The following is a 26,795-nucleotide window of genomic DNA, read 5'->3' as shown; positions in this document are numbered from 1 at the left end:
TTTATTTAACATTTTCATTAATGACCTTGGCACAAAAAGTGGGAATGTGCTAATAAAATTTGCAAATGACACAAGGTGAGGTGATATTGCCATTATAGAGGAGGACCAGAATATCATACAAAAAGATTTGGATAACCTTGAAAACTGATCGCCATATTTGGAGTCTGGAAGGAATTTTCTCCCAGGTCAGATTGGCAGAAACCCTGGGGGGTTTTCACCTTCTACTACAGCATGGGGCATGGGTCACATGCTGATTTGAACTAGAGTAAATGGTGGATTCTCTGTAACTTGAAGTCTTTAAATCAGGATTTGAGGACTTCAGGAACTCAGCCAGAGGTCATGGGCCTATTGCAGGAGTGGGTGGATGAGGGTCTATGCAGGAGATCAGACTAGATGATCATGGCCCTAAAGTCTATAAGAACATCTGTTTTGTGGTCGGGGAATGAAAAGGGCAGGGCCTGGCCCTTTTTTTTCTTTTGGAGTTGGAGAGAATGTGTACAGCAGTTTGCATTCAGATCTGTGTTTTGATTCATACTTGCATAAGGATATATGAGGTTTACTCTTAGTTTCCTTAAATTAAAGATTTTTGTTTTAAATTTTTATCTTGATGCCATATGAATCAACTATCACCCAAATAAACACTCTGCTCTTCATCTCTATGGTCTTCCCCTTCCCAGTCACACATTCCATTACCCTGCCAGTAGAAGCAGGGCCAGCTCCGGCACCAGCTTCTCAAGCAGGTGCTTGGGGCGGCTGCTCCGGAGAGGGGCGGCACGTCCAGGTATTCGGCGGCAATTCGGCAGATGGTCCCTCACTCTGCCTGGGAGCGAAGGACCTCCCGCTGAATTGCCGCCGCAGATCGCGATCGCAGCTTTTTTTTTGTTTTGTTTTGGCTGCTTGGGGCGGCCAAAACCCTGGAGCCGGCCCTGAGTAGAAGCTGCTTGTGCTAAATCGGTGCATCTTCAAGTGTCCAAGTTCCACCACCTCCTTGGATGACCCTAACTACTTTCTGGACTGCACTTGCCAAGACCAGATCTCTGTCAAATAGCTTTTCTGCTACTGAACCTGCAATGAGGAGTTTGCTGGCAAAAGCAAGTCAGGCTTTTAGTACTTTATGTCTAGACATATTGATTGTGAGAAAAGATAGAATTCCTCTGTCATCATGGGGTGTAAAATGAGAATAACCTAGAACAGGGGTTCTCATTACAAATTTTTTGGTGGCCTCAGAGTGCTGGTGGCCACTCTGACAATTTTTCCTAAAACACTTAATTAACTTTAGGAAAAACAAATAAATATGTACATATGCACATCAAAATCATTGTAATTTATTTATTGCTAGCTAGTAAGTCTTCTGGTGCTTACCCTGCCATCCTAGGGCTGAAGCCCGAGCCCCACGACCCCCAGGAAGGTGGGCAACTCACAGGCTGCCTGATCCTCCAAGGTTGTGCCCCAGCTGTCTCCAGAGGAGGGCAGGGCCCAACCCCTGTTAGCAGCCCCAGCCACCAACATCAAGGTGGCACATCCAGGAGCAACAGGGAGGGGAAGGGGGCAGCTGCTTTGCCCCCAATCACTGTCCAGGAGGTTGTGGCCGCAAGAAAAAGCCCCTGGTGGCTGCATTTGAGAAATGCTGACCTAGAGTCAACTTCCATTTATTTTGGAGGAGAATATGGGGAAAATCATATTGGCCACATCTACCCATTCTGGCTTGTTCTAAATCCCATATGAATTCGACCTCTTCTACTCCCATGTCATCAGTGAATGAAATGTGACAAACCAGATGTGATATTACAGAATTTGCTTACTGTATATGATGCAGCTGCGATATATAGCTGACTAGTTTAAAGTCTGAGCTATGCTGAATGTGATGACAGAACAAAAGTGCTCAGATGATGGGCATGATATAAGGACCTAAACAGAACTGGCTAGAACAGAGCTTCAGAACAGACTAGAGAGAGAGAGATTATATTGATTCTAAAGAACATACCTAATTAAGCTTCTTTTAAAAAAAGTTCTGTCTATACTAACACCTCTGCTATGGCTTGATTCTGTAGCCAGTCAGTAACACTTTGGAGGCAACAGGAGTTCTGCATGAAAAGTGGCTTCAGCATCATCCCTGTATGATAGGTGGAGATGGTAATGACACCTCTAATTAAGATTACTTGATACTTTCCATTATAAGATCTTGTTTTCTGCTGGTTACAACTTTGCCAAACTTCAATTGTTTGGGCTGAAACTTTCTATGCTAGATATCTGCCTGATGCTAACTTTTTTTTTTTTTTAAGGGAGAAGGGCGGAGGGGGAAGTTTCAGCAAAAACACTTTAGCCATTTCCTAGAATGAGATTAGGGAAAAACACATTGCCCATGTTAACAAAATTCTTACAGCTGTTCAGTTGAAAAGCTCTAGTATCTCTATGCTTTGGAATAGGAACTTGAAAAATACAAGCCAGGGATGTATCTTTTGCTCTTCCTTGAAAAAAACACCCAAATCTGGCCAAATTATAAGATTTTGAAATGTCTCAGTTTACACATGCTCAGCAGAGACTTTTGCAGCATCAGTTCTCTAATGACTCAGTTTGCCTTGGGCATACTCCATCTCAGGACTACAGGGGCAGAGTAGAACTTTGCCTGAAATTGATGCTTCTGGTTGCTCTGGCTGGCTGTGAGGATGAACATCAGGACTGAGAGGAGGAAGGCTCTCCTGTGCTCATGAGCACTCCCCTGCAGGCCCTCAGGCAGTGTGGGGGAAGAAATTTCCCGACTTAAATGCTGAAGGGACAAGAGCCAGATTGGGGACACAAGAGAGAGTAGAATAGAACAAGGACCCTGGTGGGGGAGACTGGGACTGGCTGGGCAAAGAGACTTGGAGTGGAAGCCAGGGGAGGGATGCTACTTTGAGATTGGATGAGGAGCCAGGGGGGTGGGGGAAGGAATTGACACTGCCTGAGCAAGGAAACTGGGACAAGGAGTCTGGGTCAGGGGAAGACTGTGCCTTGGATGGGAAGCCTGAATGTGACTGGGGAAAAACAGTGGGAATGGAGTGAGGATTCTGGGAAGATCTAGACTGGGACTAGTTAGGAAAGGATCTGCAAGGAGGGGGAGAGCCAGGACTGGAAAAGGAACAGGCTAAAAGGACAAGTGGCAAAAGGGGGCAGTCTTGTTGAGGTGAGGGGTGGGGGTCACAAGGGTCTGTTACCTGTAAAGCATGCTATATTTCAGAATCTTGACTGAAAGTCAAGATTCCTAAGTCTCATCATTCCTCTGCTGTCTGCAAGTATGTATCTGTGAAACCCTCTGGAAAAGGGAGTGTTCCATTCCCCCTCTAGTCACTAGTTCACATAGAAGATAACTGCTACTATGAGTTACTCCATGAGCTCAAATGGCAGAAGTCTGTGCTGTGGATCTAAAGGTTCCAACCCTGCTGGGTATCATGATGGAAATGCTGGGGGAGGGTTTCAGCTTTTCTTTAAAATTACACATACAAAAACTACATTAAAAGAATGTTAAGTTTGCTAAAGCAAGCACTCAAAAGTTAGGAAGTGCCAGAATTAAAGTTGCCTATATAACCTTAATTTGGCTCCCCTGTGTGTATATATTATGATACAGTCTTTAATTACAGGATCATACATAATATTTTCCACTGGACCCCTGCCCCATTCAATGTACAGCATGTCCACTCATAGATGCTGGAACTAAGGGTGCTGGGGGTACAGCATGGTTTGAAATGGTTTCCATCACATACAGGGTTTACAGTTTGGTTCAATGGCTCTCAGCATCCCACTATACAAATTGCTCCAGCACCATTAAATTGCTGGACATTCTGTAACATTCTTTTAATGTAGTTTTTATGTGTAATATATATTCACATTGCTTTTTAAGACAATATAGTGAATCTATTTTGTAATTTTTCCATTAAATCTTATGTATTGTGCATAGATTTAGATAGAAACGTTTCCAAATGAAAAAAGTCCAAAATAGTGTGGGCCAAGTTGGCAACCCTCCTGTTCTCCATTCCCCAGAAGGTACAAATTGCACCTGTGTACCAGCCTAGTCTCTTGTGTCCTAGGAATGGCCAGGTGATGTTCCCACTGCTGTCCTTCCTCAGAAGTTCTGGCATTGTAGGCTGCTTTGAATTCCACTGGGGATTCCAAAGGAGCCTCACCAGCAGAGGTTACAATAGCAGTGCACTCCTCCTTCCTGACCAATACTACTCACTTTTGGGGAAGTCCTGGCCCCCATTATGCCCGTCAGTCAAGTGGAAGTTTCCCCTGCTTCTAGAGTTCTACTGCTAAGTATTCTACATTGGTGAAAGTTGCCATAAACCCTGGATGAACTTTGTCTGGTCTCTTTAGCAATCCTGTAAACATTATTTGTATCTCCAGGCTCAAGGCCAGATTCTATTCTCATTTATACCCATATAACACTACTGATTTTAATGAAGTTACTCCAGATTTATACAGGCATAAATGAGGCAGAGGAGGGAGGGTGGAGGGAGAAATCTGCCCAATTTAGATGGATTTGCTAAAAGATTAACTGGATGGATTATATTAACTAGATATTTAAACAACATTGGGTTCAAAGTCTGCTGGTCTGACCTTCATGACAACAGATTTCAGAGAATACCACCACCCATGCCATGTGTACCAAACAATTCCATTGTCTGTCTTTGCTGTATAAGGTCCTTTGTAGTACACACCATTCAGGTTGGAAGTGTGACACCTGGTGGGAAAGAAAGGGAAAACAAAAACAAGACATTAATGTTAATTAAGCAAATCTGTTTTGTCTAAAAGCTTCAGGGATTTGTAGTTATTGCATGAGCCAAAAAAATCGCTATGTTGATGACAGTCTAGTTTGACAGCTGCAGGAATTTGCATTCGTGGGGCTCAATGCCACTAAACAATAAAGGCTAAATTAGCGCACAATTTCAAGGGTTCTTTGCGGCATCAAAACAAAAAGTGCTTTGTTCCTTGACTCCATTCCTTTAACACCATTAGTTCTCTGACATTTCACTTGCTAATCTGCTTCACTAAAGAATGTTTCCAGACTTGTTAAGATCATACCTAGCAACAAGGGTACGTGGCAATGAAAACTTTGTGAAAGGAATGTGGCGTTATTCCTCTGTTTGTTGTTTTGGAGCAATTACTCTAAATCTTGCATTTACTGCCAACACTTGGAGTTTCACATGAAAAAATAATCATCATCAGCTCAGCTATTAAACTACTGATTCATATTTGTTGGAAAAATATGAAATCTCTCTACAAGTTAAATATAGGCATTCTGGCAATCCTCCAATAGCTGGATCATCTGACTTACCATTTTAATTGGTATCCTTCTCTGGCTCTCTAACACATTGCAACAGTATAAATTACATTTGTAACTGTCAAAGAAATATTTTGCTATGCTACAGCCCCTCTGCCTCATTAATTTTGTTTCCATGAAGGAGGATGTTGGGATCATTGTGACCATATAGACAATTACACTTTTTTTTTTTTTTTTGCAGGATATTGTAGTGAATCTGTTTAGCTGTAGCTCCAGTACTAGATTATAACAACTGTTGAGTTGGTATTTTGTTGTTATTAGTAGTTAGTTGTCACACATTATGATGGATTTTAGAAAGCTGTCTTTAGGTAGAATTAAAAAAAGAAAACAATCCAGAATGAGCCTTAAGGATATAACTATTGGCAAATGTTAGTCTCTCCAGGTATGTTTGCACTTAACAGTTACAAAGAACTGAACTAGAAGCAATAATAAAAAAAAGCCATATGTTAAAATTCTTATTTAGCTGGTTGTCCATTGCAAACACTTTTTAAAAATTGAATCATGCCATACACCAGCTGAAAGTTTATGACCTGCAGATATAAAAGGTGGCTTTGATTTTCAAAATGATAAATCGGTGACAGAACTGACATGCTCAATATGTCATACACTTTCCTTACTGGGTAGGCATTTGTTTACTTTGTACTACTCACTCAAGCACAAACTTGCTTAGCAAAGGCATAGAGGGTAACATGTGGTGACTAGCTATTGGCCTTCTTTATTGACTCCTTTACTGCATTCCCTTCTTTTGGTAGAAATAGACACAAGTGGATTTTTTTGAAAGCACCATGAGCCAAGAATAACAACTCTTAAATTGGTGTTAGGGAGCAAAAAAGCACAATAGCAAAGCTACACAAATACTGTGTAATGGTCTGTACACAGAAATAACTCGACATGCAGAAGAAACAACTGGCATATGATTTATTGATTACATATGTTAGGTACTCAGCTTATGCAAAATAAAAATTCATAAAGGTGTGCTTTTCTTAAAGTTACACTGCCAAACCTGGCAGGCTCATGTACACACCTTAGAAGTAGCCTATTTCCATTCCTATTGTCCTCCTGATTCCTTAATTTTTTTAAGGCAAAAATTGCATTTCAACAGATTTTAAATAGAAAAACAAATTCCTACTCAGCTGGGAGACCCTATATAAACCAATCCAGGGCACTGGTTCTCCTTGTGATTGTTAATGTGAGCATGACAAATGAGAGCTCTCAGTGCTTTCATTTCACTGTGCCTGCCAGCTTTGTTCTTTTGTGCAGGCAGAATACTGAAATTTGCAAGCATTCTGATGAGTGTTTCAGTGTTCAGTTCAGTAGTAAGTGCTTACTCAACAAAATGGCAGAATCAAGGAAGTGGGGTAACCTCATTAGCAACTTTCATCCTTAACCCAGAACATAGATGCTACAAGACAGTAATATCACTTTAAGAGAGAGAAAGATCCACAACTAATAAAAACCTTAATTGCAAGAGCTAGCTATCTGTGGTATTTATATGACATGAATCATAATAGTACATTAGATACAAAGAGCTGTCAAATCCTGTCATGCTGCTATTTCCACAAAGATATAATGCTTTTGCCTGAGCTATTAGACATAATAAGAGACGTGTTTTGAGGAAAATGGACTCAGTTGACTAATAGTCATTGGTGATTCATCATATATGAAAGTTGTGATATGTTATCACAATCCTATGCAATTTTAGGACTGGAGGTTCATTTAATTGGGAACAGGATCACAACTGATTTTTTTCTATATCTGTAATTGTAGCTTTAAGTAGAACTGAAACTCAGTCCACATGTGGTTTTCCTATGATATATCCCAGTTCCTTGCAATATCCATTATGTTGATTCTCCTTCCCTTGCATATGCTAAAAGATAAAATTAAATTTGAAACAAACCTATGAGGTGGTTACAGGTAATGAGATCGGCCTAACTTATCTCAGTCCTCTCAAAGAAAGTGGTATTGAATTTTGGTAAGTGAGGGTTACAAAGGGTGACACAGAGAGAGACACACACTGGAGCTGATCCTGCCTGGCAATTCTTGCCAAGTGAACTGAGATTGCATTGTGATAATATGCTTCTTTGAACTGCCTTTTATAGCTATATATTGCATAGCTTCACCTTATAGCTATATTTATCTTATTATTCAAGTGAACCTATATAGATAGCTGCCCATATATTCAAGGCCAAGGTTATTTATCATTTATGTTCAATCTTCTGTGTCACCTTGCATATACAAGTATAAGAAATGTTACATTTTAAAAACTTTGACTTCATCATATTTAAGGAAGTTTCCTTCTCAGAATAATCTCTCTGAGAACAACACCTAATTAAGGGGGGTGCATTTCCATCTTGATGAATGGACAATGAGCTTGAGACCCTGTGAAGTGAGGTGAAAAATGGTTCCCCTAACATTAGACATCTATTAACTCAACCCTACCACTAACTTGTCATATAGCCTGCACAAATGTCACATCTGATCTAGTTAAATACTGGGGAAATGTAAGAATAGGAAGCAGTGGTAATGTGTGTTCAAGATGACCTGCTTGAATGAAAGTCAGAGAGCTTAAAGAGAATCAGTACATTGGAGATAGAATAAACACAGTTAGATGGACAGCAAGGTGAGAAGTTGGAATGCAGATCCCAGCACATAGTAAATCCCTTCTCTCAGTCCAATGCAAGTTGGAGATGGTGTGATACAGGGTATCAGTCCAGCAGTTCGTTCAAGGGTCAGACTCAGGCATGTGGGCAAGTGCTGAGGTGTCTGTGATAGGGGTCAATGACAGATTACCTAATTACAATTAATGATACCAATCCTACCTAATATCATATGTTCCTACCTCATATGTAACCAAGAGATATCATAATCACTAGTATTGGTATTCTCATTAAATACCTGACCTGTTAAACCACCAGCCAGCTGTGTCCTCCTCAGCACAGTTCCCTTCATAGTTGTCATTGTCTCTGTCTTGTGTACTAAATTTCATTCCTCGGTGATCAGCCCACCATTTCACTTCAGGGTGAAACCCCCCAGTAAGGGAGTCACCAGCTGTGCCAGAGTATTCTCCACAGCTCAGCTGGTATGAGCTCTAATGAAAAATGGGGAGAGAAAAATTAGACTAATCTCTGGGTGTTATTAACAAATATGGGTATTAACTAGGAAATATACATTCCATTCACTGTTATTTAATATAAACTCCGAAATGGCATGTCATTTAGCTCTTGCCATTTAAACACAGTATAAAAGGCAACTGGGAGGATGCTCAGTAAGACAAAAGAATTTTCAAGAACTTTAAATAGCTGTCTATAAAGTAGGCTTTTAGGGTTCAATTCTGCAAGGTGCTGAGTGGCTTCTATAAGCTGTTGAATGCTTTTAACTCCCACTGCCTCCAAAACAATGGGATCTTACATTAGTGATTGTTTAGGATAGGCAGCACCTACCAGGAGGCATAATTGGGCTATTTGGCCCCAATTCAGCAAGATACTTAAGTATTGCCTAAATTTAACCATGTATAGTCCTAGTGAATTTACTGCAAAAGGACTACTCATATGCTTAAAATTAGCCACATATTTAAGTTCCTTGCTAAATTAAGGCCTTTGTTAACAAAGAGTATTCTCCGTGATTTACCCTTTAACAGAGCTAATTTTGCTTAATAAAAACTTCATCTTATGTTGAACATTTTCATGTCAAAAAATCTTTGTAACCAACATCATTGATAACATCAGCAAAGGTCATGAAAACAGTTTGTTATTAAAAGGTTGCTGAAGAACCAGAAAACTAATTTAAAATCTTTAAAGACAGGCACCAAGTATGATTGTGTGAAATCAATTTATGAACTTAAACCAATGTGTTTATTACATTATCAAAAATTCTAAGGTCTTGGTGAGAAAGGAAATGTGTTAATAAGAGATATTAGAAAACCATATATGTATATGAAAGTTGTGGAATCTATAATTATATGGCCTGCCATAATATTTTTTCTGTTGCCTACAGAATCCAAGCTTTCATTTAAAAAATGAATTTACTGATTAATGAAGTTATTCAGTATTTTATTACCTCTTCACCAGCAACTCTGAAGCTTTTATATTGTGCAAATCGCCGTACTCCTTCGAAATCAGAGAGATCGATTCTTAGGGTATAGTTTCCTTAGCAAAACAACAACAAATATTTATTCATGTTAATTCAACCTCTCTCAGCATTCCTCAGAATAAAGCCATTGTGTTATACAATGAGACTAAAATCCTATTTATGTTCTTTCTTTTGCTCCCACAAGCCTTTTTATTTTCACATTTGCATTTACATATTTAAAAAGTTATGGGACAAATTCATATGAATAAAGATCACAGCAATTTCTATAAGAAACTAATATTATTCTGGCACCATCTTCTTTAAATTATGCTCCTAAAATTGTTGTAAAACAAGGAATAGCAAGAAATGCTTAAGTGTTGAGGAAGAAAGAAGATAAAAAGATGTGGAATATACTTCAATATACAGATTATAATAGTCACTAAGGCCTAGAGATGACCTGTGCCTGCCAGTAGTGAGCAGGGGAGGGGAACAGAGTGAGGGCAGCCAGCTTCAGCAGTCTTACTGAGCATGCTCAGTCCATGTGAGCATGCTCAGTACAAGCCAAGCAGCAAATCTGGTGGGGCACGTCACCCCGCATGCCCCCCCCCCCCATGCGTTGCCTCTGCTAAAACCACATTTTCTAGTGAAGGTCTATAAAGGTGAGTGTATCACAGACTACAATGCTTGGAGTCAAACTTTAGACATTTTACATTAATTTTTACTAGTATTTCTCCCTTCACAAAACATACAGGGCTGATCTGTATCAGAAATTGATGGAGTTACACTGGTACAAGTTTCCCAATATAAGCCAGCCAACCCTCACATTGGTAGGATTTGTGAGTTGCTGATGAAAGTAGGAAAGGGGATCCAGCCATAATCCTGGATTTGCCCTTCCTCAAAGTTTGGGGAAATTTGCATTCAAATCAAAAATTTGAGTCTTAGGGTCCTCTGTTTAATTTTCTAATCTACAGAGCCAAATCCTCAGATGGTGTAAACTGACATCGTTCCAATGACTTCAATGGAGCTGTGCCAAATTTAAACCAATTGAAGATATGGCCCTAAATGCATAGAATAAATTCTTCTTTCACTTACACCCATTCAACCCCATTGAGCTGGACTTCTTATCTAAGGAGAGTATGTTCAAAGGTTGATTGAGCAATGAGGGGCATGGTGCCAGTGTGAACTATCATCAGAGTAATTTAGGAAGTCTGCCTTTTGAAGGTTTTGGGAGGAGGAATGAGTAGACTAAATTGAAGCATAAGATCTAACAAGCAATAATTTAGGCCTGGTCTACAGTAGGAAATTAGGTCAGTATAACTCACACCCTTGAGTGATGCAGTTAAACCAACCTTACCCCCATGGTAGCTACTGCCTCCCAGGGAGGTGGATTACCTATGCTGATGGGAGAACCCCTCCTGTTGGTGTAGGTGGCATCTTCACTGAAGTGTTACAGTGGCGCAGCTGCACCAGTGCAATGTTTTAAGTGTAGACAAGCCTTTAGAGGAGGTTATGTTAGGACAATAGGAGATTAACTGCCTTCAGTTATTAGAAATATGGAGACACTGTTAGCATTCCCAGGAGTAGGAGAAATAAGAAAACACCCAGACCTGCACTGTCAGTCAGATTGTGTCACATATGTGGCTACTACATGTCCTGACTAAATGGAACTAATGCAGTTCACTGACTGGGTCAGGACTGTCAGTTAAACTGATTCAGTTCTGCTTGGGAGAGGAAGGATCTGAGAACCACTTAAGGGCTTGGGGGACAGTGGCCTTATGAACTGCGGAGCATTGCTCTGTTGAGGCTCCCTGCACACCATTGACACATTGGCCCAATGAGAGTTTGAATCCTTTATTAGGAACTGAGATCCAGATTCTGATCTAATTTACACTTCTGTAAATTCTAAACAATCCCATTCAAACTAGTGGTGTGACTCAGGATTTACATTAGTGCAAATTGCACTGGTTTTAGTGCACTGGTCCTGAAAGAGCAAAGCAGAAACAGATGGTAAATTTTCCTGTATTGCAAAGGCCACTAAGGAAGAAAAATATTTCTGTACAAGTCTTACCTTGATCGGTGAGATAGTGAAGATTTTTATTTCCAAGCCAGTATTCACCATTTCTCAAAACAAAATTTCCAAAACCTTGTTCATAGTCATCCCAGACTCTGAAAATAAAATTGAAACTAATGATTTGGGATAATCAAAGAGAATAAAAAGTTTGCTAGGAACTACACAATTTTTTTAATGTCACTGTCTTATATGATATCAAGTCACTAAATTACTATTTGGGGCATGATTCTGACCTCACTTACCCTGGTTTTAAACTAGTGTATTGACTTAACTGGAGTTCCTTCTGATTTACATACATGGATGTGGGAGGTCCTTAGTTTCTTATGCTGGCAGCTGAAACCCAAACTAGATCTGGGTCTCCAGAAACACAGCCACAATAGCTTTTAAGGTCAGAAGGTATCATTATGACCATTTTATCTGACTTCCTGCATAACATGCTTATCTAAATTCCAGTAATCATCCCCCAAAATTGTACAATGAAGAGACACTTCCTGGGTGACCACAGCATGAAAGTCTATGTGTAGGTGTGTCGCACACAGCATTTCATCAGAAATAATATACCTTCTGTGATTTGATTGAGTAGCTTATGAAACTTCCACAGATCTAGCTGCTATTGTTTTGTAAGCTGTAGCATCACCCTGCTTTTCCCACCGTTGAGCTAGGGGCACATCTCTTGATTGGCCCTATCACTTTTGAGTCTCTCTCTGGTCCCTACATTACTGTAGTGAAGGGAGTACTAGAAATACCAGATAGACAAAATGGGTTGTTTCTTTGCCTTGCAATGGACCCCAAATCCAATGAGCCCTGACTACAAGTGTTGGGTTCAGGATGGATCAGGTGGAGAACAACCTGACACTCAGGCTCGAGTTGAGTCAGGCAGTCTCTGAGCACCAGCTACATCGGAGGTTGGTACAGCAGTGGCTGCCTGCCCCACTCCTGCTGGCCACCGCCGCCTCACTGTGCTGTGCTGACAAGTTGCCGTGCCTCTTTTTCCGCAGCATGCACAGCTCAGGGAGGCAGCAGTGGCCAGTAGGCAGGACATGCAGCCAGACCCTACAGGAAGGAGCCGTTCGGAAATAGATTTGGGGCACGGAGAATGGGGAGCAGGAAGGCCCACCAGCCTGACTTCCGAGGCTGAGGTGGTGGCACTAACACACAGGTCTTGGGACAGTGGCCCTGGAGAGGGGGAAACTGGCCACCCTTCGGTGTGCATTGCTGGCTGGGGCAGGGAGGAGCTGATGGGCTGTGGTGGGAGAGTGGGGCTGGGGTAATTAACTTCAATGGCTCTCTGGAGAAACAAAGTAAAGAAAATGCATTCTGGGCCAGAGGTTTGACCCTTGCAACCTGCCAAAACCCAAATACCAGTGTTGGGTATGAAACAACCGCACATGCTTGGGCTGGGTTCAGATTGGCTGTGGTCAAGTCAGGGTTGGGTTGGGCTTTAAAATTAGGCTTGAGCAGATCTTTATTTTTCCATCTCTAGAGTGACCCTAAGAGCCCCCTTTACGCCAACAGGCAAAGGCCACACCCAACATGCTGTTGTCAGAATATTTAACCAAAGCGTGTCTTGTGAGGTATCATGTAAGAACTGCTGGTACAGTGGTCCCTAATATTACTGTGTGATGTATGTGCAGTCAGTGTGTAAAGACTTGTGTATATGTGCTGGAAATATATTCCTAAAATATGTTCAAACCAAGCAACCTGAGTAGAGCAGATAAACAGGTTTGAAATAGACAAAGGAATGTTGTTTCACCTGTTTACCTTTGTCTCCAATGTAAATTGAGCAAGGAGAGGACAGAGACAATGGAAGTACATTTATATGGTAAAGTAAATGAAGTGATTAAGCCAATTGAAAAAGAAAATTGACCAGATGATGAAGAAGACAGCATGGTGTTTACACACCAGGAGAGAAGAGGAACTTTGTCTGTGTTTGCTTTTCAAAGGTTTCCTGGACTCAGGGCCAGCTCCAGGGTTTTTGCCACCCCAAGCAGCCAAAACAAAACAAACAAACAAACAAAAAAAGCCGCGATCGTGATCTGCGGCGGCAATTCGGCGGGAGGTCCTTCGCTCCCAGGTGGAGTGAGGGACCGTCCTCCGAATTGCTGCTGAATACCTGGACGTGCCGCCCCTCTCCGGAGCGGCCGCCCCAAGCACCTGCTTGAGAAGCTGGTACTTGGAGCCGGCCCTGCCTTAACTATAAAAAGAAGGGGCGAGAACCCCTTAGTTATTCATCACTTATGGAACAAAAGGGATATTACCCTCTGATTCTGTGCAAGTTTTATCCCCTGGCCTGAAGGGCTAAATATTTTGGTAACCTGATGTAAGTGAGAACTGCTTAGGCAAAGATTGTAACTTGCTAAAATTAAAAGATTTAGTGACTAAAATGCCTGTTTGTTTGTAACCATACCTGTCTTTTTCTCTTGCTTAGTATCACTTAAATCTCTGTACTTTTATTAATAAAAAAAACAACAACTTATTCTTAGTTTTACTATAACTCATTTCATTGCTGCTATATTTAAGTGAAGAGTGAGTCCTCAGATAACCTAACAGGCTGGTGTGCACACTGTCTCTTTGGAGGCAGCAAACTTACTAACTTCTGTAAGAGGGACTGGACACTGCAGAAAGACATCTCTGGGGAATTCAGGAGCTAGGTTTTACTGATTGTTACCTGCAAGGAAGGTTTAGAATGGCAGAGCCTCAAGGAATTTGCTGCCAAGGCAGAGACACTGGTGTGTCAGGGAGCTGACCTACAGTTTAGCAGTAGCAAAGCTCTCACTTGCTGAGGCAGGGGAGTAACACAGTGATTTATGGTTCTGAGTGTCCTGAAGAGAGTGTCCCACTCCTTCTGTGGTCTTGTATAAATCACTTACTGTAATCTCTTTGGGGTTAATACTGATCTCAGTTACATCACTGTAAAGGCACAGTAATTCAATTTCAGTCAATCAATGAACCAAAACCTTATTTCCCCCCATCTGAAAAATAAAAATAGTATTGCTCACTTTTCGCCTACTTTCAGATGCTCAGCCTGTCTCAGGATCAACCCCCCGTCCCCACAAGGGTATTGTGAGGACTAGTTATGTTAATACATAAAATGTGCTGAGTAGTTTTTAGATTAAAAGTACAATTCCAGAAGAACACTTTTCCTACTGGTATTTAGTGCATTTAAAAAGGGAAAATAAGTTAGTGAAATAGAGCAAAGACACAAAATTACTGTAGATATCAACTGACAATAAAACCAAATACATTGCTAGCTTATGTCATATGAAATGGCAATATATGACTGTGAAAATGTGCTAATAATTAACTTGCCTCAAGATGCACTTGTGTTTCTGTATGTTAAAGTATTGTTTACTGGTGACTGTAGAGATATCTAGCAGTGAGGTTTAAGAGTTTGTAAAAGAGGCTAGCCAAGCATACCCTATGAAATACATAATGGATAATACAAGGTGTACTCACTACAATGAAAAGAAGTAAGCAAAGTGTCAGACATTTAAAGATCTTCATTTACTACAGTGTGTTATTACAGACTAGGTCATGAGATTGCAAAGATTATCAGGAACATATGGATAACAGGGTAGTGCATGTAACATCATTAAAGTTAACTGAGTATGAATTATGTAACAATATTAAAACCATATTGGACTCAGTATGGTCTGGCAGACTGAACACAGGGCTGGGAATCAGGACTTTGAGCTACTGAATTCTAAACTTCCCTTTCCCAGATTGATTTATTGTGTCTCTAACCTTTTTGTACCTCAGTTTTCCCCATTTATAAAATCAGGATAGTAATATTTACTAAAACTAGTTAAAATGTTTGTCAAAAAAAATTGCCAGAAAATTGGGGTTTTCAACAAAATAATTTCTCCCCAAGTAGTACCTGCTTTACATAGAAAGTTTAAACTTTTTCATAGACCCCTCATGCCTGAAAACCTATTTATAAAATAAAACAAACCACAACAAAACCCACAGTGGCGGCAGGTTTATAATTGTTGGTGGTGCCAAAGTCCCCCACAGGTCCAAGTCCCCCATCCCCCACCTGCCTTGTAAGCTGATATATATATATATATATATATATATATTTAAAATAATGTAAAAATGGACTGGAAACAGTAAGTGTTTAACAGTTTCCCTGTATTACACAATATCACTATTGTAAGAAAAAAATATTTAACTAAGAATATCAACTTTATTAATACTCTTTTGAATACGGATACAACCAAGCACTCTTGGATCAATAATCCTCAAAGGCAAAAAGCTCTGTCTAATTCACTATTGTACTCCAACCACGTAAATCTTGATAGATTTGATTGATGGAAGCTCCTTTTCTTATCTTTTAGATTTGCTGCATCTTTCTTTTGTATAACTTCAGTTTGCAAGCTGGGTGTCGAACTCAGGCATCACTTTGTTCTTTTTCTCTGGGTAACTTTATTAAGAATTTATTCATTGTTGATTATTATTACACAAAATTAATAGGGTGGGGCTGAGGGGTTTGGAGTGTGGGAGGAGGCTCAGGGTAGGGCAGAGGGTTGCCGTGCGGGGGTGAGGGCTGTGGTGTGGGGCTGAGGATGAGGGGTTCATGGTGCAGGAGGGGGCTCACGGCTGGGGCAGAGGGTTGGGGTGTGGGGGGATGAGGGCTTTGGCGAGGGATGAGGGCTCTGGAGTGGGGCTAGGGATGAGAGGTTCGAGGTGTGGGAGGGGCTTGGGCAGAGGGTTGGGGTATTGGGATGAGGGGTTCATGGTGCAGGAGGGGGCTCAAGGCTGGGGTGCAGGCTCTGGGGTGAGGGCTCTGGCTGGGGGTGTGGGCTCTGGGGTGGGGCTGGAGATGAGGGGTAAGACATTCCTTTCCTCTCCCAGGCTGGAGAGCAGGCAGAACTGGCTTATTGACATGGCTGTGCAGAGCATTACTACTGGGGATGTACACCGATTTAACTGGATTTGTTGTTTTAACTGTTATACGACTATTTCAGCCTAGTAACCAAGATGAAAGGAATCTAAAAGGGTAAATCTTCGTTAATGTGCACAGGGAGGTAAAAGCAAAACTCTACTGTTGGGGACATGGCCAGCCTCAAAGCCTAATATTGTAAACAAGTATTTCTTTACCTATTTATGATTTTCTCACAGTCTGTGCATCTTTTATCTTGGACAATGAAATTCAATTAAGGTGCTTCCAAGTTCTCAGTGCTGTAATGTTTGGGTTGCGAATACTTGATGGAAATTTGTCCTTGCTATAAAACCAGTGTTTTCAATGGAATTTAAAAGAATAACGGGGGAACATTTTTCTGTGGGTCTTAAGGGTTTGATTTTATAAAACTAATTTTTTAGATAAAGTGGAGATGTCACCTTACTAAGGGCTTGTTCACACTGTGGTTTCACATGGAGATAAACTGTGCCAGCACAAGTCATGGTTAACTGGGCATGGATTGTTTACACTAGGGGCTTGCGCAAATGCAGCTATGTTGGTGTAAAATAACCGAGTGCAGACAAGGCCTACAAATCAGACCGTCTAGCACCCACAGCAATGTACCCCTAAGAATCACTTATAAAGAACAAAGGAAAGAAATGCCAACTCCTAAGCAAAGAATGGGCCTGGGGATGAGGGGTTCACAGTGCAGGAGTGGGCTCAGGGCTGGGGCAGAGGGTTGGGGTGCAGGGGTGTGTGGGCGCTGGCTGGGGATGCGGGCTCTGGGGTAGGGCTGGGCCAGGTATGAGGAGTTCAAACTTTGGGGTGCAGCAGGCAGGCTGCCCTGGGGCTAGGGCCAGAGAGGAGGACTCCCCCCCAGCCCTCTCCCCACCAGCAGCAGCGAGTTCTGGGGGAGGAGCCTCCCTCTCCTCCCCCTCCCTCCTGGCACGACACTCACCCAAGCCCCAGGCTGCTGCTCAGGATGTCCAGACAGGATAAGCCCCCTCAGAGTCATCTGCCGGGGGTTGGAGGGGAGGGAGAGGCATGTCATGCTGCTGCGCCTCCTCCCTTCCTCTGCAAGCGCAGCAATCAGTCTACCACTGGCACTGCTCCCTTAGCCGGCAGTGTCCAGCGAGGGAGTGCAGCGCGGAGCTGCAGGGGGCAGCCACCCCCCTCTGCCCAGGGGCAGGTGAGGCAGGGACACTCCAGGGAGGCAGGCAGGGGTGGCAGGTGGGCCGGGGGAGAGACCCAGCCCCAAACATTGGTGGAGTCAGGCCCCCGCGGCCCTGAATTTTGCTGGAGCACGGGCACCATGGGCCCATACAACTCGCCAACCCTGAAAACCCATGCACACAAAAAAATGCCTGAAAACCAATGAGATTTTGTTTTTTAGCCAAAAATTGAAATATTTCAGCCAAGTACATAAATATTTTGTTTCAGATATGCCACCATGGTGACTCATGAGAGTTGTAGTTCAGTTGCCTCGTGTTCCCATTCTCCTCTATATGTTGGGCTCCCCAGCCAGACTCCACCTCCCATGATGCATCACAGCCAGGGATTCCCTAATTCCTGTGGTACATCATGGGAGATGTAGCCCAACCCAGGAGCTTGGCCTACAGAGGAGAACAGAAGCATGAGGAACCTGAATTACCACTCCTATGGGGCACTGAAACATCATTTCTGAATCAAACTACACCTCTACCCCGATATAATGCTGTCCTTGGGAGCCAAGAAATCTTACCGCGTTATAGGTGAAGCCATGTTATATCGAACTTGCTTTGATCCGCCCGAGTGCGCAGCCCCACCCCCCGGAGCACTGCTTTACTGCATTATATCTGAATTCGTGTTATATCGGGTAGCATTATATTGGGGTAGAGGTGTATTTTGGTTTTCATTTTTTTGCTGAAAAGACCAGGTTTTCCACAGAACACTCTCTCCTCCCCCATTTTCCAACTATTTTTAATATATACTTACCTGCCTTACAGAGTTTTTTTTAAAGGATTCCCTACTTTAGTATTTGCATAGAACTCTAAACATGTCAAATACTATGGCAGTGCTTATTAATGACATGAAAATGAACTTAGTTACTACACACAGTGGGACAGTGGTGCTATGAACATCTGAATTACCACAAATACTGCTGTAAAAGAAAATACCCCAGTGTAGCAAATGACCATTTTTGCTGTGGCCTACTATGGTTAGAATTTAATGTGTCTGTAGTGTTAACTACAAATAATTAGGCCAGTGTTCCTGATAATCAGTGGGTGTTCTAATTAGAGAGGATATAGCCAGAATTCATTTGGACAGGATAAATGGAGAAAGGAACAGCAGCTCATAAATCCAATTTCGGTATATTGTCCCGTTTCCTAGGTACAGCATCCAGATACTTACATACCCCTGCGTCATCACAGTATCAGAGCACCTCAAACATTATTGATTTTATCCTTGCAACACTGTGAGGTAGTTACTATTATCCCTGTTTTACAAATGAGGAACAAATAAATTAAGACCCTAATTCAACAAGATACTTAAATATGTGCCTGTTTAAAGCACAGGTGTAGTCTCAAGGGCTTCAGTGGATTGTTGTTAAAAGATGCTTAAATGTTGGGTTCATTCTTAACTACTTTAAATTGAGCCTAAATAATTTACCCAGGGCCACACAGAGTCTGAGGCAAAGTCAGGAGTTGAACCAAGAACTTTGGCATTCCAGTCTGGTGACTTACATACAAAATCATCATCCCTCTCTTTTCACCGCTGATAGTCCCTTACAGGGATAGCTTTAGAGTTAATGTTTAACTTGGTCCCCCCTGGCCTTGGATGCCTGCGATTTGTTTGTAATTATAACTGCTGGCTCCATAACCTACCTATCAAATTTCTGGCTGCCATCAGAACGTCTCTGAAAAACAGTCCAGCCTCCCCCTTCTGACATGTCACAGTAGGCGAGGAACGCACTAGGGCTCTGAAGAGGTTTCATCTTGTAAAATCCACTGCGTTTATGTCCATCGTTGTAGATCTCTGCACAATCTGCTTTCAAAATATCAGTTGAAAACAGATTTTTTAGGTCCTGTACTTATTAGTAAAAACAAGCTTCCCAAAGAGGGACCTTTATCAACATAATCAATGTATGGTAAAAATATAAAACTTGCATATTATCTTTGTATTTTTATCATTTTCATCAATTACCATAATTACATGTTTGTACAGCCTCCCCAAATATAAAAACACCCACTAACTTCAGTGGGATTTCCATGTACTGAGGGGGCTACAGAATTTTGCTCATTGTAATATAGCCACAAACAGCAGGACGGAATCATCACTGTTAGGAGAAAAATAACAAACATTGAACCTGGTACACTATTACACCTTTTACAAAATAAGTCCAAACTCACTTACTCCAGTGTGTAAAATGTTCCCATGTGATTTTATACTATTTTGCTCTTACTTTGCATTGGTATAAGTGACTGACTAAAGTTCAGGGCAACGGGAGAATCGGGCCCAATGAATGCACAATAATTATATAATTCTATAATCTTTTTTTCCTCGTAGGAGTTAATTTTTATATGAAAGGAGTTCTTTGTTTATATCTAATCTACCATCAAGCTGTCAGTTACACAGGAAAGATGTATAATTTTCAACTCTTTCTGTTTTTCCTGGCAAAGGTAGAGGTGATTAACTGTAAGATTTACCTCTCAGAACTTTATCAACACATTGGCTGGGATTCAGCCAACATTTTTTTTTAATTGCATTTGCTGGCCAGTTTAGAACATTCTGAACTATTTTCTTTCTCCCTTGTGAAAGCCCCAGTGCATTTTAGACCAGAAAATAAACAGTTTATACTGAAAACAAATTACTGTGCTAGGATTTGAACAGACTATAGTAGAAAAAAGTAATGTAAATAAGATCTAAGCCAGTCGATGGGAGGAATGTAAAGAATGTTTCACTAGTTTAGAGTATAGCCTCAAATTTTCAAACACTCATGATTTTCTCGGCAGAGTCCCAAGTCTGCAAAGTACTTAAGAATGTGCTTAATTTTAAGCACATGCTTAAGTGTTTGGCTGAACTGGCACCTAACTCCCTTAATTTACATTACTTTTTAGTAAAAGGAAAATCCTGCCTCCTCTTCTACGCAGGTGGAAGAGCAGGATTTGACGACCTAACACCAGTTGCATCCACTGTGCATGATGGCGCTCAGCTCCTTGAAGATGCCTGTGCATGACTATAGAGCTGGATTGGGTTTGGGCCCTGTGGGGCAAGGACCTTACCGCCTCACTTTTCTGTGAAGTGCCCTGTGAACTGTGGATGCTATACAAATACATAACCACCTCCACCAACAATGATATTACTCTTAATAAATACAGCAATTCAGTGACCTTTACTCCTGTATAAAGGGGCCAATAGTATTGCAGGAAGGGAGATTCTCCCCCAGATACTGTGGGGTGAAATCTGGGTTTTAGGGGTTGGCACAGGGAGGAGGACATGCCTTTATTATAAGAAGGCATGTCATGCTGTAGGATGGAATATATATACTGGAAATTCAGTTATCCAAGCATCCAAACCTTCCTGTCTAAGAAACTGCTTGGTCTGTATTGATTCTTCCCCTGATATGGGGAAACTGTAGCTGAACAGTGGAGACAGAAGCATGCAGAGAGGAGAGCATATTGGGCACACTGGACTAAATTCACTCTTGGTATAATTCCATTGATGTCAATGGATCTACATTATGGATAGATTTGGCCCTTTAGGACTCAGGTAGTAGGGTGACCAGATGTCCCAATTTTATAGGGATAGTCCCAATTTTGGGGTCTTTTTCTTATATAGGGTCCTATTACCCCCCAGCCCCTGTCCCGATTTTTCACACTTGCTGTCTGGTCACCCTATCAGGTAGTGACAGAAGGAAGAGAAGATTTTATTCAGAATTGCAACAAACCTGCTGTACTCTTACAACACAAATGTCTTTAAAACTATCAAAGTAGCTTCATCTTTTATAGAAACAGAAGATATTCAATATGAATCTGTGATTAAACTTTTCTCTTTTTGAACCCTTGACTGCTAATATGGTGCCTTGGACTAGAACAAGTGGCTGACAATTTATAACATTTTAAGATATCTTCTCATGGGTGTGTTATCCACCTTAAAATGCCCTTCAGCTGTAACAATATTTTTCAGGCCCTAAAAGAGTCTCACTGTCCTGTAAGCATTATAGAGGTTAGATCAAAACCAGAGCTTCACACCCAGCATGGGTTGCTTCCACTGGCAGAATGGTTTTAATAATGAATGTGATGCATTGTTGACAGGACAAATGGGGAAAGGGAGGGATATGTTTGGGGCTTTTTCTTTATAGTACCAGAGATGACAAAAACCCAACAATAATTAAGTTCTCCATATCTTGCTAGTTAATGTGGCAATAATGTGTGAAATATGGCGCTCTGAATATTAGAAGAGATAATGAAATGGGGCCCAATCCTATAATTGTGCTGAGAGACCCTGCTGATTTACTTCAGTGGGAGTTCAGGGTACTCAGCACTGCCTTTCTTTCATCCACTTTTTGTCTCGTCCATTTAAAGTGCAAGCTCTGCATAGCTTTATGAGGTTTATGTACAGTGCCTAACACAATGAGGCCCTGCTCTCAGTTAGGGCCTCTAGATGCTACTTTAAGACAAAAAATAATAACAGTTACAGGATGCACTTAGATCAGGCTCTTAATTGAAAAAAAAATCTCATCTGTACGGACAATTGGGCATTCATATTCACGTTCAGCCAGGTTTACAAAGGCATTTAAGTGCCTAAAGATGCAGATTAGTGCCTTGTGGGATTTTCACAAGCCCTTAAGCAGGTTAGGTGTCTAACACTGACTTTCAATGGGAATTAGGCATCTAACCTGGATAGGCACCTTTGGAAATACTATTAGGTGCCTATTGGCATCCCTAAGCTCTTAAATACCTTTGGAAATCTGGTCTCTAACTACACTTTTTAAAATATTTTCAGTGATTTAGTCATTGTATGGTGGTCTATGTCCACTGTCCTTCCTAGTCTTTCACTCCTCCTTCAGTGGGACTGGAGATGGTAATTGGTTGACATGTGTTAGTGTTTGTCTAGACTTGGCTAATATTAGACAGATTTAGCAGGCCATGAAGGGTGAAAGGAAGAAACCTGAGGTTTCTGTTAGCTGACTATAAGATTGCCACCCATCTGGATTTCACCCGGACAGTCCGGGTTTCAGCTTGTGTGTCCAGGTACCATTTCACAAGCCTTGATGTCCGATTTTTTTGATCTTTGAAAACTTGCTCACTGCTGATTTGAGAGATGCTTACCCAGAGAATGCACGCCACCCTCGTGAGGAGGGGGACAGAGCTCAGCCAATCATAGCTGAGCGCCCTGCCACTCAGCGAATCACAGCCCGCAGCCCTCCCTCCCTCCCCCACCCTCTCCCAACAGCCCAACTGGGGAAAGTTCGGAAAGTTTCTCAACCTGGAGTTTGGCGGGTCACAGGAACTGGGTGGGTGTGCTGCAAATGGGGGAGCACCTGTTTCTCTTCCTTCCACACATCCACTGTGTGTGCAAGTGGGTGGAACCTTCTTCTCTCTTAGGTACTAGTGCAAATAAGTGGAGTCTCTCCTCCAATCTAGGCATCCATGTAAATGGAGGGGGAGTCCTCCCTTTCACCTCAGCTGTATGTGCAAAGGGGGAGCTCTCTTCCCCTGCTCCCCAGAACCAGTGTGCTAATGAAGCAAACTTCCCACTGTCTGCATGTGTGTGGAAATGAAAAAATTCAATTGAGTGTAAATGAAAAGCCCCCTGTGTGTGTGCAGATTGTGCTTATTACCCCTAGGATGTGTGAGCAGATGTACCTCAGAAGCAGCAATCCTACAGGAGGAAGGCGAGAGAGGGGTGAATGATGGGGCAGGGCCTTGGGGGCAAGAGGCAGAGACGGGTGCAGGGCCTTGAGGGTCCGGTTACCAGCCATTAGAAAAGTGGCAGTCCTAGCTGACTATCTGTTATTTATGTCTCATTTTAACAATACCCTTAAGGTAGCAAAAATCAGAGGATCAAATCCTCCATTCCAGCTGAGCTCAGCTCAGCACAGGGCAGGACGGTTTATGAAATTGTGGCTTTAAGTCACCTTTGTGTTCTTCAATGCTAGAGGTAGTCCTGTTCCTACCATTGTAGCTGTATAGCACTTGTGGGGAGGATCCTGCAGGGGCTAGATCTGCTGGCACAAAGCAGCTGGAGCAGAGCCCAGAATCTAGTTGAATAATGAAATCATCAGCCAAACTAAATATAAGGTCACGAATACAAATAAAAGTTATATGAAGTCTGTACTGGCTTCTGGTCATCCAGTAATAGGATTCTAAAGTTTTATTAACTTTTATTGTTCTATGTGGTCTTGCTTCATGTGTCCTGGTTGAGCTGCTAGTGTCTATGCTTCTGGAAGAAATCAAGACATATAGTATTGCATTGCTGGGTGTTCTTAAAATTAAATTGAAAACAGTTGGGAGTTAGACTCATTCATCAGCTGAAAAAAATATTATTAAAAACATGTTTGAAAGGGCTTTGCCCTTTCTCTTCAGCTCTTAGCTCAGGCTCTGTTTATATTCCTAAAGAATGTGGCTCTAAACAACGGACCATAGCTATGGGTTTTTTTTTAATTCCTTTATTTGTATCTTGTTCTTTAAAGTATGGAAAATTCTTTTCCTACTGATATGGGTGAGGGATAGCTCAGTGGTTTGAGTATTGCCTTGCTAAACTAAAGGTTGTGAGTTCAATCCTTGAAGGGGCCACTTAAGAATCTGGGGAAAATATCAATACTGGTCCTGCTAGTGAAGGCAGGGGGCTGGACTCCATGACCTTTCAGAGTCCCTTCTAGCTCTATGAAATAGGTATATCTTCATTACATTTTTTTTATTAGTGTTTCACCTGGTTTAGAATTTTAATGTCAACAGAACAGCAGCTTTGGACTGAGATGGTGGGAAGTGAGGTCCAAAATTGTGGGGCCCTCATGGAAAACAGCCCTTTTTATTTTATACTGAGGGAAGCTCCATCTTGAATGCCATCATTCACTGCAGCTGTAGCAGTAACACAATGGGGGAGAGGTAGATTCTTGGATAGGTAACTGTCAGGCTTCTTAGGTTCTATAGGTTACCTTAAAGTCTAAGATTATCACCTTAAAATCTACTCAGAAACCAACAGGTAGCTAGTACAGATCTAGAGCACAGGTGTAATATGTTCCTGGCAAGATTTCATTTTAAAAAGCATGCTGGAACATTCTGCACCAACTTCAGTTTCTGGACCATTTCAAGGTGTAGCTCCATGTAGAATGCATTGCACAATCTGATCTCAAGACAACAAAGGCCTGGATAACAGCTGAATGCTATGTCTTGGTGGGACAGTTTCTTGGGGGAATTTTAAAGCATGACTGTAATGCTGGAGTCTCAGTTGAACTGGCCATGGAAACATATATACACTAGTTCAAATAGACACAATGTGAAAAGAAGAAATAAATTCTGACCTGCGTATTGTCTTTTTTCTCCCAGGTCAATAACACTGTTTTCATCTCCATTGTCATGGTATTGAATCTCCTTCTCCTGTAAGAGCCGCACAATTTTTACCTGCTGCTGTTTCACACGATACTCCAGAAGTCTCACCTGGGCCTTGAGCCTCAGCTGCTCTTGAAAACAACTCTGTAGAGTCTAGAGGGGAAAATGCACTTTTGCTTGTAGAGTTAACATTTGTCACAGTGTGTTTAGCATTAATAAACCACTTAATTCAAGAAGGCAGTTCTCACCAATCACTGTAGAAATTGATTATGATTAGTCTGCCCCCCCTTTATTTAAAGTTATCGAGTATATTAGAGTGGCCAAACATCCACCATCACTTTCTCAGACCTCTCCTTAAAACACACTTCTTCCATGGAGTCTTTAAACAATAATCCATTTATATATTTTATAAATAAGAAATTTACACCACTTAGAGACCTGCCCTTATAGCGTGGGGATGGATGATCCACTCCCACAGTAAAATCTGCAGGAAGGGACTCTGATGGAGAATGTTACTGTAAGGATCCCTTCATAGAGATTGCCTCCCCCACATCTTCCTATCAGGGACAGGGTTTAAGTCCCAGGAGAACAGGTAGTGGGATTTTCCCCAAACCTTGTAGATCCCCAAGGGTCTCAGGAAATATAATCTGGACACTGGTACTTTTACAGCTTTGCTGTCTAAATGCCATTATGTCTGTCTTTCATTTCATTTTAGAGTACAAGGTTCTTAAGATAGGGACTCAGACTTCCTTTATGCATGGATTGTACAGCTCCACATGCACTGCCAGTGTTCACAAAAAAAAAAATTATGATCATTCACAGGTTGTTGATGAACATGAAGAATAAATGCTAAATACAAAGAACCTGACTCACTAATATCCTACTACTCATTTAACCAGTTATACTAGGGCAAGGCTGGTGTGAAATGCTAACATTCTGGCAGTGGTGTGGTGGCACAAAAACAAATAAATAAATAATGGGTAAACTCACCTACACTCCATATTCCCCAATGAGAAGTGTGTAAACTTTGTTTACCCTTGACTATACTACTGCATTCTGATCTGGTAGTTTTAGTGTATTGAAGACTGTGTTGGAATCACAAGCTATCAGTCTGAGTGGTAGTGGTGGAGGGGGGATCCTAGTCCTGCTTGCTGGCTAGGGAGGTCTGGAGCAAAGTGTACCATCAATGTCATTCTGGACCGAGCCAGCTTAAAGCAAGGCCGGGTGAACTGTGCCTTGCTGCCTTTGGGCACAGTCTGTTTTCAGGTTCTTGAGTATTATCATTCTGTAGTCTCAAAAATGAAGTGCGATGCTGCAACCTTCCTGCAAGAGAATCTATGTTTTTATTTAATTTCTCTGTGTGTATGCCGTGAACATAATAGTAGTGTTTTGCACTCAGTTAACACTGTTGCAAAAGCTTGGAAAAAAATAAATGTATTTCTATGCTAATTTTGTCCTATTCAATTTGACAAACATAGGTTCCCTCCAGTACATCCAAATGCAGCACAAACCAACATGTTTCTCCATAGATTTGTTTCCTTGTTGGTGAATCAGCACCATCATTAATGTCTGTACAGCTCTGAGAATAGGATTGTTAATTAAGACACACAGCACTCATAAGATTCCACAAACTATGATGTTAACACATGATTTTACTGTAGCGTTAGTTAAAAAGCCAGAGGGTTTTTTTTACTACAACCAATAAACACTCATGATCCATTTTACATAGATATGGCCCATTGTTTCTGGTAAGACCCAATATTATTACAAGAGGCCAGACCTCATTGCTTTTTCACTCTAGAGGATGCAATTCACTTTGTTGACCAACTTATAGTAGGAGATTGAAAAGAGAGAAGAGTTGATCTTCTTAGGCAAGTGATAAAGAATAACTTCAAAGGGGTTTGT

The 26,795-nt window shown here is 41.5% G+C and overlaps 2 protein-coding genes across 8 annotated transcripts in view; one reads left to right on the top strand and one right to left on the bottom strand.

The window, feature by feature from the left end:
• Positions 1 to 26,795, top strand: part of LOC135984072 (uncharacterized) — an 82,024-nt gene that overhangs the window by 52,751 nt on the left and 2,478 nt on the right. The window lies entirely within an intron of this gene.
• FGL1 (fibrinogen like 1) overlaps positions 2,204 to 26,795 on the bottom strand; it is a 56,435-nt gene continuing 31,843 nt past the window's right edge. For 4 of the 7 annotated variants that reach the window (XM_065598013.1, XM_042841941.2, XM_065598016.1 and 1 more), the window contains 6 exons: positions 24,863 to 25,043; positions 19,221 to 19,383; positions 11,454 to 11,551; positions 9,374 to 9,462; positions 8,218 to 8,405; positions 2,204 to 4,717 (listed from right to left, as the gene is read on the bottom strand). In XM_065598013.1, the coding sequence (XP_065454085.1) occupies positions 4,558 to 4,717; positions 8,218 to 8,405; positions 9,374 to 9,462; positions 11,454 to 11,551; positions 19,221 to 19,383; positions 24,863 to 25,043 (879 nt within the window). In that variant the 3' untranslated portion in view covers positions 2,204 to 4,557. The remainder of the gene's footprint in view (positions 4,718 to 8,217; positions 8,406 to 9,373; positions 9,463 to 11,453; positions 11,552 to 19,220; positions 19,384 to 24,862; positions 25,044 to 26,795) is intronic. The other 3 variants (XM_065598014.1, XM_065598017.1, XM_042841942.2) reach the window with 1 other exon arrangement.

The sequence above is a fragment of the Chrysemys picta genome, chromosome 5 (assembly GCF_011386835.1).
Source record: "Chrysemys picta bellii isolate R12L10 chromosome 5, ASM1138683v2, whole genome shotgun sequence".
Lineage (NCBI taxonomy): Eukaryota > Metazoa > Chordata > Testudines > Emydidae > Chrysemys > Chrysemys picta.
The sequence above is the reverse complement of the archived record's forward strand: the minus strand, read 5'-3'. Positions and strand labels throughout refer to the sequence as shown.